The sequence below is a fragment of the Dicentrarchus labrax genome, unplaced genomic scaffold (genome assembly GCF_905237075.1).
Source record: "Dicentrarchus labrax unplaced genomic scaffold, dlabrax2021, whole genome shotgun sequence".
Lineage (NCBI taxonomy): Eukaryota > Metazoa > Chordata > Actinopteri > Moronidae > Dicentrarchus > Dicentrarchus labrax.
Window position 1 is genome coordinate 17,574,946 of NW_026136715.1, and position 18,659 is coordinate 17,593,604.

The following is an 18,659-nucleotide window of genomic DNA, read 5'->3' on the forward strand; positions in this document are numbered from 1 at the left end:
AATGAAACCTCTTTGTTGTGACCTTGTGCCCCACAGACTGTCCATGCAGTTGAATGAATAACTACAGGGTGTACTGTTTAGGAAACATACGCATGAATCTAAATTAACTCACAGCAGCTAGTCGACAATGATTAAGCACTGCAAACCACCAACACTGACACAAAAACATACATAACCAAGTGAAATATATTCATCCGTGCGACACACTGAAGCCTCACACCTCCTCCAGTAGGCTGTTAAGTCACGTGACCTTGTGTAGAACCAAAATGGCCGCCGCTGTATTTTGACGTATAATAGCCAGCTACTTTTCTTTTTGTTTCATTCTTGGTAGAAAACTAGCAAACGAGAGACTTTTTGGAGGTTCCGTATCTCGCCACCCTCCGCAAACCGGTGTCCTAGTTTTTATCTTGAAGACAATCAAGACTGACACGTATTTGTTGAACGAGTTAGACTATGCATATTTAGCTCGGATACAGGCTAGCTGGCTGGCTCTGGCTGGCACACATTGAAGCAGTCCAAAGTGAAATAGTTGCTAACTTAGCTGCGATGGAGGAGCTGAGCGCAGATGAGGTAAGGTGACAATGGGAAGGAAAACAAAAACAAAAAAAACCCGCTCAAAGTGAGTGTGGAGGATTAAAGCAGCTCCTGTTTTACTAACGTTACAGATCAGACTTTACAAATGTCTTCCTTTACGTCGGAGCTCGTTTCAAAAGGTCTCGCAACTAGCCGACCTGCTGCTAAAGCTAACTTAGCTTAGAGGCTAGCCTACTCTAAATTGAAGAAATGCGTCCGCGATAAAAAAAAAAAAACAAAACACACATTTAGTTAAACATCCGCATAAATAAGTGCGTGTTACCCAATCCGAGCCATATCAGGTTTATATAGAGAGAGTGTGTCCATGTGTTTGGGAGAAGAAGTAGAAGTTGTTCTCTGTTGCCACTAACGTTCATTTAATGTAGCCGGGGCACAATGCTAACTACCTAGCTAACGTAATGCTAGGAGCTGTGCACAAGCTGGCCCGTGTATCGCGTCGATTCCGTGTAAAACAACTACATTCATACATTGTTTTTCATTTGGCAGATGGTTTTCCACTCGTTGCACGTTTGACACGTTACGTTATGTTTTGTTTACAGAGTTTATTTAGCATGTCTTCTTGCGGCGTGCTAGCTGACAGCTGCTAACGTTGTTTTGCTAACAGACAGAAATTAGCCTGTGAGACGACTCAGCATAAAAAACACCGGGCCACCATTGTGCAATCAACTGTGGGCCGACTGAGTGGACACTTGAGCTGTTCCCCTCGTACCCCGCTAAACATTTTATTAAATATTATTTCTTTGCCACCTTTTATAACCGTATTTAGCTGCTCGATCAACTCGGAACCGAGTGTGCTGATTTACTGTAGTCACGGTCCTCAGCTCAGTTGCACGATTAGTGCTCTCATCTGACTTTGTTCGTAATGTAGGTTATAATGTATCCATCCGATAAGGCCTGGCTTTTAGATTTATGCTTATGTTACTTCATAACCGATGAATGAAAACCGATCACTGACTGTGTGTACATTGTCTGTAGCTAATAACCAAAGATGAGTAATAAAAATTGACTTATTACGTTTCTCATTTTGTACAGGCGGATTGTGCCAATCACTTATCCAGAAATAAAGATGGCTAATTATTTAATTATCTATGTGCACAAGAAACAGCCTTGTTATAATACAAACTTCTCTTACATGTGGCTGTAGATTGAGCTTTTATCGCACTGTTAGCCAACATGTGAATCGTCCTGTATATTCATTCAAGATTCGTAGAAGGCGACTGGCACGACTGGCAGGTGGACAGACATCACAGCCTAGCACCCCTCTCAGCACACCCCTGACATCACCACAGAGAGAGACCCCCCCTGGACCCCTCCCTGGACCCTCAGGTGCCGTACCCCAGCCCCTGCCACCAGCTGCCTCTCAATCATTGGGGCTCAATGTCCACAGTGGTACCCCTGCCACATCCCCCATGGGCACCTCTGGTAAGAACTGAATGAGATATTCAGGTTTTGAGATGTATTAATTATTGTTATTGCAGGCAATACTTTAGGTTTGATGTTAACAAGAGGTCAGGGTCCAGTCAGCTTTTTCCGGTTGTCCCCATAGAGTTATTGTTGTTAACCTCTTTTGTGATCTGCGATCCGTCTAACTCTATCATCCTACTCAAATGTGCCTGTGGTACATTGTCTCTGAGGCTTGAAAGATAAACAACCTTGTTTGTTTGAGTGCAATACTGAAAGGGACCATTATATGTGTGACCTTGATATTTGAGCAGCAACAACCCGTCATACACCCTGAATGACATCAACACAAACAGCAACAGCTTGTTGTGATCCACAGTGACCCTGTTTGAGGGACACTTTTGTAGGCCCACTGTACAGAGTGAGAATTGATGCTTCCTGAACTGCTCTAGAAAATACACTGGTGAGCCAGCCATGTATGCATCTGGTGACTTTACTGGGATCTCTTGTTGGTTTTGTTGTGATTTCATGGTGTAGCTGTTCAGGGCTTCTTTTGAGTGCCTGTAGGACCACTGGTCCTTTTTTAAAATTGGTTAAAATTTGTGATCTTGGCAGCTAAGCAAAGCTTGATTGCATATTGTTATGAATATTTACATTGACATATCCAGTGTACATAGAGTTTATGATATGATTGTTGTGCAGCCAGGGAAACGTTAATTCAAGCCCATCATCCACAGTAAAATGTTAAATCAGCTTTTTCTCTACCTCCTTTTATAGTAATCAGGATAGGTGATCTGAAAAACACCAATCTGCTCCTTTGCAGTGTGGTTAAATAATTGGTTCTTCCATGAACAATAGTTCTGACATAAAATATAAAACTATAAATAGCTGTGTATTTATGTGTGTATATATAGTGTTCCTAGTGTTGAGGTATGAAAGTTAATTGCAAATGGTGACAAAAACAAATCTTTTAAACAAACGTTATTAAAAGTGTGATACCATATTATACGACCTAAATCAGTCATCACAGCATGATGAATATAACATTAAAATAAAATTAGAAGAAACGACAGACTAAAATCCCAGGCTGCAGGTTGTAAGTACACTAATATAAATGAGCTATAATAGATTAGTTTCTAGAGGAGACCTAGAAGATTAAACTGTCTTTGTCAACTGTATCTCCTGTGGTCGGTCTCTCCAAAGTGTGGAGGGTTTAGACAACAGACTCAAGCAATGTAGACTTTAAGAAAAAATAGAAAAGCAAATAAACTTAAACCCTGACACTCTAACTTGAAGCCAGCCTCACAAAATAACACCAATTCCAGAACTAATAGGCAAAATACTCAAATCAAAATATTATGACACATCTGTGACACGTTTTATTTTTTGATTTTTTTTTTGTGCTTCAAAGATGCTCAGTTGTGGTGTTTTGATTTTGCAGGGGTGGCATATGGTAGTCAGAGCAGTGAGGGTGTGAGCTCCCTCTCCAGCTCACCCTCCAACAGCCTTGAGACTCAGTCCCAGAGTCTGTCCCGATCGCAGAGTATGGATATTGATACTGCCTCCTGTGAAAAGAGGTAAGAGTTTTTCTATTAGTACACCCAGCTCAAAGGCTTTTGAAAATACATTTTTAAAAATATACTTAAAATATGTAGTTTTCATTATCATAGAGAACAGAGGTTGTGGTCATCTTGAATTATCTCAGTGACAATAGAGTCCAATGTCACACGTTGTTTCTAATATAAATGCGGAACAATATTCAAGGGCACCTTGTTCCTTTTTGAAGTTACTTCAGAAAGGGTTTGTCTTCTTCTGATTGTTTGTTTGTAGCAAACATTAATGAAAATAAAGGTTTTGCAGCATGGCCACATGTTTTGCTCTTGCAAGATCTGACTGTGAAGTTTGTTGTAAGAGAGATGAAGCAGATGTGATACCTTATGTGAACCGTCGAGGTTTGAGTGTCAGCATGGTCTGTTTAGGGACGTAGAGACGTACTAACTGTGCTTTTCTGTCTTTTTCCAGCATGTCCCAGGTGGATGTGGACTCAGGGATCGAGAACATGGAGGTGGAGGACAGCGATCGCAGGGAGAAGAGGAACTTGACAGAAAAGGTAAACGGCAGCAGTGAATATTACACAAGAGATGTTTTTATCTTTAATTACATGGTCTACTTGACATTGACCAGTCCCATTTTGAGATCAAGTAAGTCTTTAAATGAGCAAACAGGTGGTAATTAGGGACTTTCCACGCTATCTTTGGTTTCATTTTCATTTATTTCAGTTTATTGATACACACCTGACTGAGTGTGTGATCATGAGATAATGAGTATCGTGAGAGTTATGAGACATGAGTCATGAGTTATGTTTGTGCATTTGGCATTTACTCTCTAAATGGCTCTAGATTGTGATCAAACCCTCACTGTTGTCTCTCTATTTCTGCACATCAGGAAACCTCTGCAAACTCAGATGTCTCGGAAGAACAGGCTCTGCAGCTCATTTGTAAGATCCTCCGCGTATCGTGGAAGGAGCAGGACAGAGATGTCATCTTTCTCCCTTCACTGGCTGCAGAGTTCCACCAGAACCCTAAAAATGGTATGTCACTGCATACCGTCATTATCTCTCCATAACAAGCTGGAACACCTTGCACCCTTGTTTACGACTGACCGATTCCGATGCATTTGATAAGTTGACTGTTTTTTTCCTCTTGTAGTATACTCTGACTTCAAAGACCTGATCGGTCAGATCCTGATGGAAGTCTTAATGATGTCCACCCAGTCACGTGTCCACAACCCCTTCGCCAGCTTAACCGCCACCTCTCAGCCAATTGCAGCAGCCAAATCCCCCGACCACCGTCTCACGCTGGTGCAGCCCTCCAGCCAGGGTGGCAGCCCCATGGGCCCCAGTGCAGGATCCTTTGGAGCCAGCTCTCTGTCCAGGCAAGTACCTTGACAGTGTAACTCCCAGAGACATATCAAGGCTCTGACTAGACCACATATACTCCTCCTCAAAAGTGTGCTTTATTGAAATGTAATTCATGATTGCAAACTATCATGTGTTTTTTCCTTATTTTTTTTGATTTAGCGTTGATCACTTCTGTTTATAAAAACGTTGCTTTGAGTTTTGCCAATTATCATCTCATCAATGTTGTCCACAGTCTGTATGGGTGTAGTAGTCCTCACTCGATGGCTTTGGATGCAGCCAAGAGGACCTCCCCATCTCTCCCCACTCCACCTTCTGTCCCTTCTACACCTTCTACCCCACAATTCATTGTTCCCCCTAGCCCACCCGCTACTGCTACTCCGAGACCCACTCTCAACCCTCCTTCTGCCCCCATGCCCATCTCCCAGCGCTATCGGCCTTACTCTGTCACCTCTCCCTGGGGGGCTCCTTCCCCATCTAGTCCGGGTCATAGAGGATTTAGTTTCTTTGGACCCTCTCCTAGCCCTGCAGGGCCCTCTGTTCCTCCCAACACCCCAGTTCCTGTGCCACCACCCAGCCCCCAGTCCCTCTCCTTGAGCTCACCTAGGGCTCGAAACCAGCCCTCCTCCACACCCCCTTCCATGGTGCCCCCTTCTCCCAGAACGAATACCCGACAGGCTGCCTTTGCTGCCAGGATCCCACCGTCTAGGTATCTTATCTGCCATGCATGTTGGTTTGTGGTGCATACGCAGCATACTAAAACCTTAACTTGTTGTGAATCGCCAGGTTTGAGGTTGGGTGTGAACTCGGAGTCAACTAAATCTTATCTCCATATTCCTGTTTCATGCAGCCAGTTCTCATTTACACATGTTTTTTAATGATCTCAACTGGGTAAGATTTAGACTGCTAGTCTAAAACAACCTGCTATTTTTGTGTTTCTATGTTATAATCTTTAGAGAAATGGAGAATTCCAGCAGCAGTTGTAAAGAATATACAGTATGTTTTCTGTTGCAAATGCTCAAGTGGTGATTAAAGGTCCACCTTTTAATTAAACTATATATAATTAGGTATTTCAAATATATATTTTAAATTTTCAATTACATTGCTTGAGATTCAACCTAAAGTTCTAATATATGGGACATTCACAAAATGAACAGGCAATTTATTCTCTTACAGTATTATGGCTGCTTGTTGCTAACATAGATCATTTTTAATAGATCTAACCCCTTTGCAATTAACTAATATTAGATATAGTTTAACAAACATGTTTTAAGGTCCTACGATGCTGTATAATTCTCAAGCAAATAAATACAATGTGGCTTACAACTCTTTGCATTGGCTTGCTCAAGACAAGTTGCTTTAGTGATTGTGACACTCAGTTCAGTTATTAGTGGAAATGTTCTGACAGTGTATAAAATCTACAGACAAAATAGCATTAATGAATATTTAAAAAACAGCACAAGAAGTAGTCTTCAAGCAAGCATGCAACCCTCCAACATCCTTTCCTGAGTGGTCCCCTCTTCCTTGTCCTCTTTTCTTGTGACTTGTTACCATTCCACATTGGTCTTCATGTTTTTTCACTTCTCTTCTGTCCTCTCATGCTTGCACACCATCCTCTTCTCCTCCAATCTTTCCCTCCACTCCTCCTGTCTTTTCCTCGTCGTGTTAGCCCCTTTTCGTTCCTGTTCTATGCCCTCTCTGACATGTCTCAGGACAGCAGTGATGAAGATTCTGAGGAGGAGGAGGATTTTGCACAGATTCAGTTTGGGTCCAGGTACACCGCTGCACGGTGTGTGTATTTTTGTGTGCTTGCTCAGTTATGTGCCCACTGCATGTTCCAGTGGGCCCATGAGGCTTACCACTAACTGCACACAAACACACCAGAGTAGAGTGGTGAAATAGATGTAGGCTTAGCCATCTTTAAGAAAGCTATAACAGTTTTGGTGATCAGAGGTTTAGACATAAGGCCCTATAACTATAGCTTTTAATATATAATTTGGTTGTGTTAAATACGGCTCCCACAGAGCTGTAGAAACTCGATAGAACACATTCACTTTCATTGTGGTTTCAGTTTGCCAGAGTAACTGAAAGTACCTGCAATTCTGTAACCCTCAACCTTCATAATCTTGTATTTCTCAAAACTGGTCTAGAGGTCCCTATTCATTGGTTAAAGTCAACTGACTTCCATTTATAATGTATGAGTACATGCACGTTATTATGTAAAAGATAATCTTGTGCATCTCGGAGGAATGATCTTCAACCCTGAAAGAGCATGTGAACTTCAAGTGAAATATGTAACCTTCTTAGTACAGCACGAGACTGTCCTATGGTGGACTAGAACTGTTAGTAATGTACTGCATGGGCAGTATCAGTGTACGTGAGAAAGGGGAGTCTGATTCTGTGCTCTAATTCAAAGTTTAGTTCAACTTGCATCTCATCTTTATTCAGGAAAAACGGGCATTAATAAAGTTACTTAATTTAACAATATTACCTGTTATGTTGGTTCCATTTGTAGCTTTAAGAAAAATTGTAATCCAGGACAGAGTTGATATTCCTACATTGCCTGTGTCCAACGGACAAACATAGTACATTTTATTACTTCCTGAGGTTTGTCATGCTTTGAAGCAGCTCACATACAGGTTTTGCAGTTACAGCTGACCACTAACAGCAATTTAAACTCTTGTCACCATATTTGTCAGTTAATGTGCCAAGCTGAATCCTAATATTAGCTTCAAGGATTGGCTGCAAACAGCTCTTGAATATTTGATATTTTATCCTTTTTCAAGAGCCCAGTACTGAGATGCTGCAATGCCACCACTAATGCCTTTTATAATTTGTTTCTTTCAGGACCCTTGAGAGTGGGTTTGAGTTTGTTAACCATACATGCATTGTTTGATGCAAACTGTATATCTCTCGCAGTGATGTTTCCTGTTATTTAATGAGCTCCTCTCTGTTCTTGTTTTTTGTGTTTTACCCTTTTGTTTGTAGTCTTGGTGCATGTGGAGGGGGGATGTCCTGCGATTCAGCGAGCGATCGCTTCACCATTGAAGCATGCAAAGAGACAGAGATGCTGAACTACCTCATTGAGCGTTTTGACAGTGTTGGCATGGAAGAGAGGAAAGCTCCCAAGGTAACTTTAGTCAGATGATTTATGCTAAAATATAGTGTTCTTTCCTTTTCATCTTTTTAGAGATTTAATCCAATCTTTAAGATTGCAATGATCCCTCTTATAGTAACGGCTGAAAAGTTCTTTTCAGCTTATTCACCATGTCTAAATTGGTTACAAAATGTCTTGAGGGCAGAAGGACAGTCTGTACTTCAGAGACTCGCTTCAGGCCAGATGGTCTGGAAATGAGCGAAGGTTTTGCTCGTCAAAGAACACTGTGATTCAACAGAGCCTGGAGAGAGTTTCTGTGAAATTGACAGCATACATTTTTATCACACCTCCGACTGTTTTCACTCTACATCTATCCTGTTCGTTTCTCTCTCAGATGTGTAGCCAACCAAATGTCAGCCAGCTTCTCAGCAACATTCGCTCTCAGTGTATTTCAAACGTTGCCCTGGTCCTGCAAGGCACCCTGACCCAGCCTCGGTAAGAAAGCCTGCCACACACTGTGACGATCTTTGGGTTATTTTCTGTTATTATATTTCTGTTACATTCTGTTCCTTTCCATTCAAGTCTCCATAGCAACTACTTTTTTCACCCTGACTCAAGACACATTACTTGTTCGTTTAATTTGAGCACAATGCTTCTCTGTTTTCTCCATGTAGGAGCCCCCTCCAGCAGTCTTTGCTGGTACCTTATATGTTGTGTCGGAACCTCCCATATGGCTTTATTCAAGAGCTAGTGCGCATTACCCACCAGGAGGAAGAGGTGTTCAGACAGGTGGGAGCACGGAGGTCTATTTATGATGCATTTGTTTACATTTATTCAGTTTCACTTAGTGGGGAAAGAAAGACTTCTGTAGGCCAATGGAGCTACACTCTACTGAGTTTTATTTTTATTATTGTAAGAATTAACTTATGAGGTAGGGATTACTGTGTCTATGTACATGAATGTAATTGGAGTGATGCCATGTTAAGGGCAGTCACTCTAAAGCACCTTCACAGTGATGAAGAAATTGCAATAATTCAGGCAAACATCCACAACTTCTAAAAGCTGATATTGGCACTGATGTACATGTTGACTATCTTGTTTTTCAGATCTTCATCCCCATCCTCCATGGACTGGCTCTTGCAGTGAAAGAATGTTCCTTTGACAGTGACAACTTTAAATTCCCCCTCATGGTAAGGAGTTGTTGTCCTGGCCTGACCTGTTCCGTAGTACCAGGCAGGAGATGAGGCTCAGTGTAGTTACAGTTACCGGGGATGCACAGTACGGCATGGTTTAATGAGGTCCTGACAGCCTGTCAGTCAACCTGTCTATTCAGTAAATGGACAGCTCTAGATGTACAGTATGTGTGCAGATGTGCTTAAATATGCAGTATAATAGTGTTCCCATTCTGCTGCCTCTCCTAATGGATATATAGGTATGGTGATGCTTTTCTTGCTACTTTGAGACAATCTTATCTGAATCCTGAGTCGAGCACTGGCATTCATGCTGGCATACACAACAATAAACTACTATAATATAATTTTGGGACCTCTATGAATTTGGTGTATTCAAGTATATTTTAAACAACTTGCACTGTGTTAATTTGTGTTGCAGGCTGCTTGTGAAATAATGTTGTTGGTTTTAATTTGCTTCTTAAAATTGTAACAAGAAATTAATCTCTTGAATAATCTCAAACTTGCAGTTGCTAATTTTATCAAAGTTCGGTCGTCATACCACGTTAACCCAATTTATCTGTAAACCAAGCATGTGAGTTTGAGGGAACTCTCAATTGGAGCATTGTTTTAGTGTTTTTTTTTTTTTTGTTTACAGGCATTAGCTGAGCTTTGTGAAATCAAGTATGGAAAGACTCACCCAGTGTGCAGTTTGGTGAGTATACAGCTGGATGGTCAAAGCTACATTGTGGCACTGAGGTGTTAACGATTGTGTCCTCATGGTTCAGATTATTTAGGCTTTTCAGTTCAAGTCACCAAACAATTTATTTCCATCAGGTATTTCCCTGAGACTTGTGAATGTATTAGCAAGTCTGGTTATTGTCTTTGTTGTTTATACCTTCATCATACCAGCATGGCCAGTTGACATCAGCACAGAAAAATGTGTTCTGCTTATTTTATTCATGATACTCAAGTCTTCCTCCTGCTCACAGAAGAAGGGCAAGACAAAATTCCCTGTGCATAAAAAAATAAAATGGTCATATATTTAACAACATAACTTCTCAAATCAGAGTTGTTTGAGTTCATGTAGTTGCTTGTTAACTGTGTGGTAATTAATTAATTTCATCATCATTTGCCTTTCACTGGAATTTGCTACCACCATTAGACAATAAAATGTGTTAAATGTTTGTAGATTGACAACACACAAAAAAAATACCTCGTATCTCTATGTAATATGTGTCTGTCATGACTCTTCTGTGCAGGCAACGTCGCTGCCTCTATGGTGTCCCAAACCTCTGAGCCCCGGTTGTGGCAGAGAGATCCAGAGATTGTCCTACCTGGGAGCCTTCTTCAGCCTCTCTGTGTTTGCTGAGGATGATGTGAGTTGCCTAATCAGATAAATAATTAACATAACTCAGCAGCATCAGATTTGCAATGTATTCTCGTACTTTAAGATGCTGCCAAAACCTGAAATCGAGAGCCGACTTAATGCAATAATACCGCGAAATCCAAACGCTGCAAGTTGTTTAATGCACAGACAATCTTTCAGGGATTAAATTACCACTTTATCTTTAGACCAAAGTTGGAGACAAGTATTTCTCTGGCCCTGCCATCACGATGGAGAACACACGAGTCGTCAGCCAAACATTGCAGCACTACCTGGAATCAGCAAGGGTGAGTGTCGGCCTTATAATGAATGTGTTCAATGGTTGTCCTCATATAGAATTATGTCTTTAAATGATTTGTCACCTTTTTTTTTTTTTTTTTTTTTAGGGTGACCTGTTCAAAGTTCTCCATAACATCCTATTAAATGGAGAAACGCGCGAGTCAGCTCTTAATTACATGGCAGCTCTAGTAAACTACAATGTGAAGAAAGCCCAGATGCAGGTAAGCTGCAAAGTCATTCAGTTCACCACCAGAAGAATAGTGTGAGTTCTCAGACTGGCACATTTGAGACAAAGTAGTAGTTTTAGTGTTTGCTAACTTTTTTTTTTTTTAATTTTGAAAAAAGTGAAAAGGTTATTTTGTGTAGGTAGAGCTGAATATTAATTTGTAATTGTTCGGATTCGCCTGTTTTTTTTCCTAGACTGATGACAAGCTGGTGTCAGCAGACGGTTTCATGCTCAACTTCTTATGGGTGCTGCAACAGTTGAGCATGAAGATCAAGCTGGAGACAGTGGACCCATACTACATTTTCCATCCACGGTGTCGCCTTGTTGTCAGCCTAGAAGAGACGCGTCTGAAAGCCACCATGGAGGAGCTCAAGAGCTGGCTGAGTGAGCTGCGTATGTTGGAATAAATAGAAATACACAAACTCACATTTACGTGAAGTTTGAAATGAGTCTAACATTTGAGTAAATGCAAGTCGACGACATCTTTCATAGGCTGCTGCCATTTTAATTGCACATAGAGGAGCCCTTCATCTATGTGTTACTATCTCTGTATTCCATCTTCCTTTGCTTTATTTGGAGTTGTCTAAATAATAATAGCAGCAACACAATTTGAAGTAATCAAAGTCACATATGACCTAATTTGACACGATACACCATCCTAAGCTGATATTAAACTGTAAAAAACTGACTGACTGATGGTGGTACGTGTTTCTGTATTGGAAATAATGAATTCTATTTGTTCACATGGACAGATGAAGACCCCACCAAGTTCTCAGAACCCAAGTTCCCCACAGAGTGTTTCTTCTTGACGCTGCACACTCACCATCTGTCCATCCTGCCTGGCTGCAGACGCTACATCCGCAGGTTGCGAGCCATCCGTGAACTGAACAGGTACACACACACACACACACACACACACACAGACACACGTCTTCAGGGCCTGCTCATTCTATGTGTATTAATGGTCTTTTTTTTCCTATTTTAGGACTGTAGAGGAGCTGAAGAACAGTGAAAGCCAATGGAAAGATTCTCCCCTGGCTAGCCGACATAGAGAGATGCTCAAGCGATGCAAAACCCAGCTCAAGGTCAGTTTGGCATCCTGGTAGATGCAGCCACTGTCTTTCCTTGATTGATTGATTAAACCTTGAGGTACAGACTCACAAATACTCAGCTCTCAGTTTACTGGACTATCCTTAAATGCTGAAACATGCAGGATTTTACAACATAGCATATTTACAGAGATGTGATTCTTATCATGTGTGACTTTGTCCTGTCAGAAATTGGTGCGAGCAAAAGCTTGTGCTGACGTGGGCCTTCTGGATGAGAATCTGCTTCGCAGATGTCTGCAGTTCTACAGCACAGTCATTCAACTCATTCTTCGCATGGTGGACCCTGCCTACCCTAAGTGAGTCACCCTCCCACTGACAGGCCATGTTACTTTATGCTGTGATGTAAAAAGAACAGATGTGGCATCACACCAAGCTTTTTTTGTCCATCTTCAATGCTGTTTCACTTCAGTGTATTATAAATCAAGATCTAATTACCTTGTTTGTTTCTTAATTCCTTACAAAGCATTACCCTGCCACTGAACCCCGAGATTCCCAAAAGCTTTGCTGCTCTGCCTGAATTCTACATTGAAGATGTGGCAGAGTTTCTGCTTTTTGTCGTGCAGTAAGTTTATAGTTCTTGTCAACCATGTCTTAATGAATATCTTGTATTTGGGATTAATAAAATGTAATAAGGCCTGTTTAAAAAAAAAAAAAAAAGATCAATAGAATATGAGAAAAATCCTTTCAGTCCTGCTTATTTCGTCCCTTTCTCTACTTCATCCTTCCTCCCAGGTATTCACCCCAGGTTTTATATGAGCCTTGCGTTCAGGACATTGTCACCTTCTTGGTGGTGTTCATCTGCAGCCAGAACTACATCAGGAACCCCTACCTTATCGCCAAGTTGGTGGAGGTGCTGTTCGTCACCAACCCTGCTGTACAGCCTCGTACTCAGCGATTCTCTGAAATGATGGAGAACCATCCGTTATCTGTCAAGCAGCTGGTCCCCGCCCTCATGAAGTTCTACACTGGTGAGTTCTATGTATAAAGTAGTGTCTTTTCCTTATGTAGATGACCCATACATATTTATCCTTTCCCTTTTAACTTAAACTGTCTCCTCTGGTCAGATGTTGAGCATACCGGCGCCACCAGCGAGTTCTATGATAAGTTCACTATAAGGTACCATATCAGCACTATCTTCAAGAGTCTCTGGCAGAACCTTGCCCACCATGGCACCTTCATGGAGGAGTTTAAGTGAGTTTGTCATGTAAAAAATGACACAATTTTGGTTTGAGATAGTGGCTGTCTGACTTTCATTAATCCCAACCTGACCTACTCTTCCATCTTCTTCCATGCTTCCTCCTCTCTAGCTCTGGCAAGCAGTTTGTGCGCTACATCAACATGCTGATTAATGACACCACCTTCTTGTTAGACGAGAGCCTTGAGTCCCTGAAGCGTATCCACGAAGTTCAAGAAGAGATGAAGAATAAGGAGCAGTGGGAGCAGCTGCCTAGGGTCAGTGCTCATACTTTAAGGATCTTATATTTATTTACTGGGTATTACATGCATTCGGACAACAGTAATGATACTTTTATTTCAGCAATAAAACACAGTAGAAGTAATAAAAAGCTGTTAGGAATCACAGTGTTTAATCTCCCAAAGGAAGAGATAAAAACTGAAGCAGCAAAACCGAAATGGTAACAAAGTGGTTATTGCGTGAGCTGGGGCATATAATCACCTGAGCTGTGAAACTTAGTGAATATACTAAAACAGTATTGTCTGTGTTCACCTGCAAACTTTCAGGAGCAGCAGCAAAGCCGGCAGTCCCAGCTGACTCAGGATGAGCGGGTGTCTCGCTCCTATCTGGCCCTGGCCACGGAGACGGTTGAAATGTTCCATATTCTCACCAAGCAGGTCCAGAAGCCTTTCCTCAGGCCTGTGAGTGTCGCTGCCCCACTAGACGTTTTGAAAAGTGGTCTTACTTGAGCTTTATGTATTGTAGGCTCTATGAAGGGAAATGTATTCACAACTATACAATAACGGTCAATGTGGAGGCAACATTATCTGCATAAAACGATTTATCCTGAACAAAGCCTTCTTTTTCATACAGGAGCTAGGGCCGCGTTTAGCTGCCATGCTGAACTTTAACCTCCAGCAACTCTGTGGGCCCAAGTGTCGGGACCTGAAGGTGGAGAACCCTGAGAAGTATGGCTTTGAGCCGAAGAAGCTCTTAGACCAGCTGACTGACATCTACCTGCAGCTAGACTGTGCCCGCTTTGCTAAAGCAATTGCAGATGACCAGGTTGGCACAGTTAATCACAGTATTTTCACTCAAAGATTAAGCGTCACTTTGTGTAAAAAATACTTGCTGACTCTAATGACAAGTGGGTGTTTGGTATGGTCATGAGAAAAGGCTACAGGCAGTTGCGGTAGATCATCACAGTCATGGTTGTATTGCCTTTAAGACATCGGCATGAATTCTCTATTGTACTTGCTGAACGTAATGCAGTGTTTCACCCTACCCGTCAGCTCATGCCGCTAATTATGAATACCCAATTCTCACCAGATGATGCATGTAGGAAGCACTTAGGGACCAAATACTGTAGATTAGTTCATTTTAATGTGTGAATTGAAAAATTTAAAAGCATTTATCGTAACATGTTTGTGTGATGTTGCATTTGCTTGATACTGTAGCATTGTCGAACAACACTTGTAAAACTCTTTAGTGCTATTTCTAATTGACTGAACACAGGGAAATACTTGTGTATTATTGTTATTGGGCTTTAGCACCACAGACATCTACTTAATTGCATATTTTGGTGTAAGTCACTTGTGAGGGCAATGTAATATCTGAATATTGACTGTAGGGAGTTGACAATGTGTAATTTGTTTATGGATTGACGTTGGTCTTCTTATTTTAATGTTGCGAGTGTGTATCAGCAGTTATATACATCAAAATTAAATTAAATAGGATGACAATAACACACAGTTAATTTACTAAATACTCACATCACCTCAAAGAAACTCTTCTCTTACAGCTCCATAATACGTTTTCCCCTTTTTTTTGTTCGTGTGCAGCGGTCGTACAGCCGTGAGCTCTTTGAAGAGGTGATCTCAAAGATGAGGAAGGCTGGTATTAAGTCCTCCATTGCCATTGAAAAATTCAAGCTGCTATTGGAAAAGGTGGAGGAAATAGTCGCCAAGAACTCCCAATCTGAAATGGACTACAGTGATGCACCAGACGAGTTCAAAGGTGCGTATGTGTGTTTGTCTGCACTGTTTAAGTAACATACCTGCAACATTTAAATCTGTGTATTCAGTACAAGTTACTTGACTCAAGAACCGCTGCATCTTCTTTCTCAGAGACTCGCTCAGCCTAATTTTTAATGTGCTTTACCATCCGTTCCATGCCACTAGAATGTCCATAAGCCTGTCTAGTATACATACATATTTTAAATTTCTCTGTATAGTCTGTAATATAGTGTAAATATTACAGGGGCCAATGACACAACTGATTAAAATCAAAAAATGTACAGTATTTATTTGGGACAAAAATAAACAATACTCTGTTGAGGTCCACTTTTATTTCCCGCTATGTATTAATTATAAATAATATCCATACTTCTAAAAAACAAGGTATACGGGTCATATTGCCCTGCTAGCAGCATTATACTGAATCAACCTAGGTGTTAAGGGTTTTTAAATAAAGAGTTTTTTTTTACTCCCATCTAGTAAGGTACTGAATCTTCGGCCCCACGCAGAAAAGGGCACTTGTAGAAATCCTGTTTGACCTCAGGTCATTCAGTGCAGACAGACAGATCTTCAGCAGCCTCTGATGTTGTTGAATTCCAGACATTTGCAGGGTATTTTGCAGCTCATAGAGGTCATATAGACAGCTTAGAGCAAGGCTATCTTATAACCACAGACTTAATATAATCTAGAAAGAGAACGTGGCCCACATACCTCCTTTGATTCCCAGTTATGCCAGCCAACCCACTACAGTTGATGGGAGTGTGCCATACAGGAGGTTGGAGTATCAGCTTTCTTTGTGGTTAAAATCTGCCACGGCATGTTTTATTTTGGTAACGCACAAGTCTTACTGTAACAACCTTGTGACATTTCAATATGGGGCACCCTCTATGGAAAGCTCTTATTGAGTATTTATTGGATATTTTCTTTACTGGTGTTTCATCAGGTGCAGCGATAATGCTGTCATATAAAACACATTATTTTTTCAACAGTTGGGGTTGAACATGTCACAAACATTTGATGAAGACATGTCTCGCATGTTGATAATAAAATGTAGTTTTTCATATTCTCACGAAAACATCTTATTTTATGTTGTCTTGTTTTATCTATTAATTCTTAAATTCAGAGAAAACTGCAAAAAGCCAGAGGGTAGATTAGCTAGTAGCATACCTCTATTTTGATAATAGCACTACATTTAAACACTAACCCTTCTCCAAACAACTGTTGAGTTGGCTGTGATGTTTGTTTTGATCTTAGATAAAAAAAAAAAAAAAAGGAAATAGGACATGATGACAGTATCTTACTGTGATGAAAGAAAAGCAGAAGCGCTGCTGCTGGTAAAACTCACTTTTTATTTAGCACTGAAGCATAAAATGAGGGTGGTCAGTTGAAAGCTTGTTTGTTAATGTTTTGGGAGTGTTGGCATCTTAATCTTATCTTAATCTTAATGTACATGTGACTTTATTATAACAGACCCTCTGATGGACACACTTATGACTGATCCAGTGATACTGCCCTCTGGGAACATCATGGACCGATCCATCATCCTGCGCCACTTGCTCAACTCTCCCACTGATCCCTTCAACCGGCAGCCGCTCACAGAGAGCATGCTGGAGTCAGGTAACCCCTCAATGATGCCTTTTCACCAGTAATTACATGCAAAGCTGTTCTGTTCAAAGTAGGCAAGGCAAGTCATTTCAGGACACCTAAATGTCAAATTAAATTACTGCCTGTTTCTGTGACTGTCAGTTTCTCTGCTGCTCCTCACAATCTGTTGTTAATTCTACAGTCCCTGAACTGAAGGAGAGGATCCACACCTGGATGAGAGAGAAACAGGGCGGACGGCCTCTCTAAGGACCATGTGTCAACATCATTTGGCCTGCTAACCATCATTAAAGGATCTGTCCAAATCGCCTGAATCCAGTGTCACTACTACCGATGACAACAAAAAACATTTTGAATGGGGGGGGAAAAGGAGACCTGATTTGATTTTTATTCACATTTACCCTTTTTTGTCTCAAACCATCATCATGGTTCTAAAAACAAAATATAATAAAGTTAAGACTTTTAAGTTTTTTCTCATGAGTTTGTGTATATATATATCAAAATATATACATATATTTAACAAGAGTTAGTTGATGCATTATAATGCTGCAAGAATACGTTTCCACCACCAACACGTTTACCAGCGAGGTGCATACAGTCACTTCATTGATCATTTTACTTTATGGTTCTCATTTTGTTTTGTAATACAATGTATGTTGGCTTCGTTAAAGACTTGATTTGAGGGTGGGGGGGGCAATACATTTGGGAGAGGGGGTGGGTTCTGATAAAATTACTAGCCTTGAGTTTTCATTATTAAGACTGTGACAATGATGAACTTGAGTCCACATAATGTATGCTGGTTTCCCAGAGCTAACAGATGCACAGTTTGTGCTTATAGACAAAGTTCAGAACTGGGAATATCCATTAAGGATGTAGCTTAACGTAAACTAATCCTAAATGTCAGCTTCCTTTTGAGTACAGTAGGAAGATAAGCAGTGGTTTACCAAAATACAGTATGTTCAGTTGTTCCTTTTAGTCACATTTTCCCTGCTGACTTCGATAGACTGAATTTACTTCTTGTGTGTGCATGGCCTCAAGTCCAGAACCTCCTAAGCGCCTCATGGACAAATAATCCTCTTTTAGGCGAAGTGGAAGGAACATGAGAGAATGTAGCATGAGCACCAGAAACACCATTGTAGGAGCACACCATTAAAAGTCTGCTCTTCAGAACCACTGACATCTCACCTCAAGATGGTCTCTTTCAAATGGCACTGTACCTAACTTGACCTTGCTGACCTTAACTGTACAGGAAATGATTTCCTTTAACCACATACCTGTTTTGGACGCTAGGATTTTGAACTGAAATAAATGATGATGCACATTATGTCACAACTCGTCACTTTTTTGTCCTCAGATTAATGTTTGGTCCTTTTTGGCCCAAAAAGTGTTTTTTAGTGAAATTGACCTTATGAAAAGGAACTTACACAGGACGGCAAAATGTCAGAGATTAAAAAGTCTAAAACGTATTTCTCTTATTGGTGCTTTATGCAACAATCCAGGTGCCATAAACAAATACTACAATAAAATTATCAATGAAATCACTGAAAGTCAAACAGCAAAAATTGTTATTTTTAAAAATAATATACAAGTTAAAACTTGGACAGTAAGCTTGTACTTTAAGGTTCCTCATAAACCATAATTCCACTTTTCAATTAACAATTGTGGTGATTACAGATTTTTTTGTTTTGT

The 18,659-nt window shown here is 40.7% G+C and overlaps 1 protein-coding gene across 3 annotated transcripts; it reads left to right on the forward strand.

Annotated features, from left to right (window-relative positions):
- The first annotated feature begins 247 nt into the window (after window positions 1-247).
- ube4b (ubiquitination factor E4B, UFD2 homolog (S. cerevisiae)) lies at window positions 248-18,294 on the forward strand. 3 transcript variants are annotated; one of them, XM_051426350.1, is made up of 29 exons: window positions 248-570; window positions 1,797-2,016; window positions 3,437-3,572; window positions 4,018-4,105; window positions 4,441-4,585; window positions 4,704-4,929; window positions 5,148-5,621; window positions 6,582-6,686; window positions 7,901-8,042; window positions 8,404-8,504; window positions 8,684-8,798; window positions 9,116-9,199; window positions 9,837-9,893; window positions 10,441-10,557; window positions 10,754-10,852; window positions 10,952-11,065; window positions 11,265-11,463; window positions 11,823-11,961; window positions 12,056-12,155; window positions 12,348-12,475; window positions 12,643-12,741; window positions 12,912-13,147; window positions 13,244-13,370; window positions 13,487-13,631; window positions 13,920-14,054; window positions 14,227-14,418; window positions 15,195-15,369; window positions 16,839-16,985; window positions 17,155-18,294. In XM_051426350.1, the coding sequence occupies exons 1-29, from the start codon at window positions 547-549 to the stop codon at window positions 17,217-17,219; spliced, it is 4,134 nt and encodes a 1,377-aa protein (XP_051282310.1). In that variant the 5' UTR covers window positions 248-546; the 3' UTR covers window positions 17,220-18,294. The 3 variants fall into 3 exon arrangements, with proteins under 3 accessions (XP_051282310.1, XP_051282311.1, XP_051282313.1); XM_051426351.1 differs by having other exon boundaries at window positions 11,265-11,454; XM_051426353.1 differs by lacking the exons at window positions 5,148-5,621; window positions 6,582-6,686 and having other exon boundaries at window positions 249-570.
- Window positions 18,295-18,659: the final 365 nt, after the last annotated feature.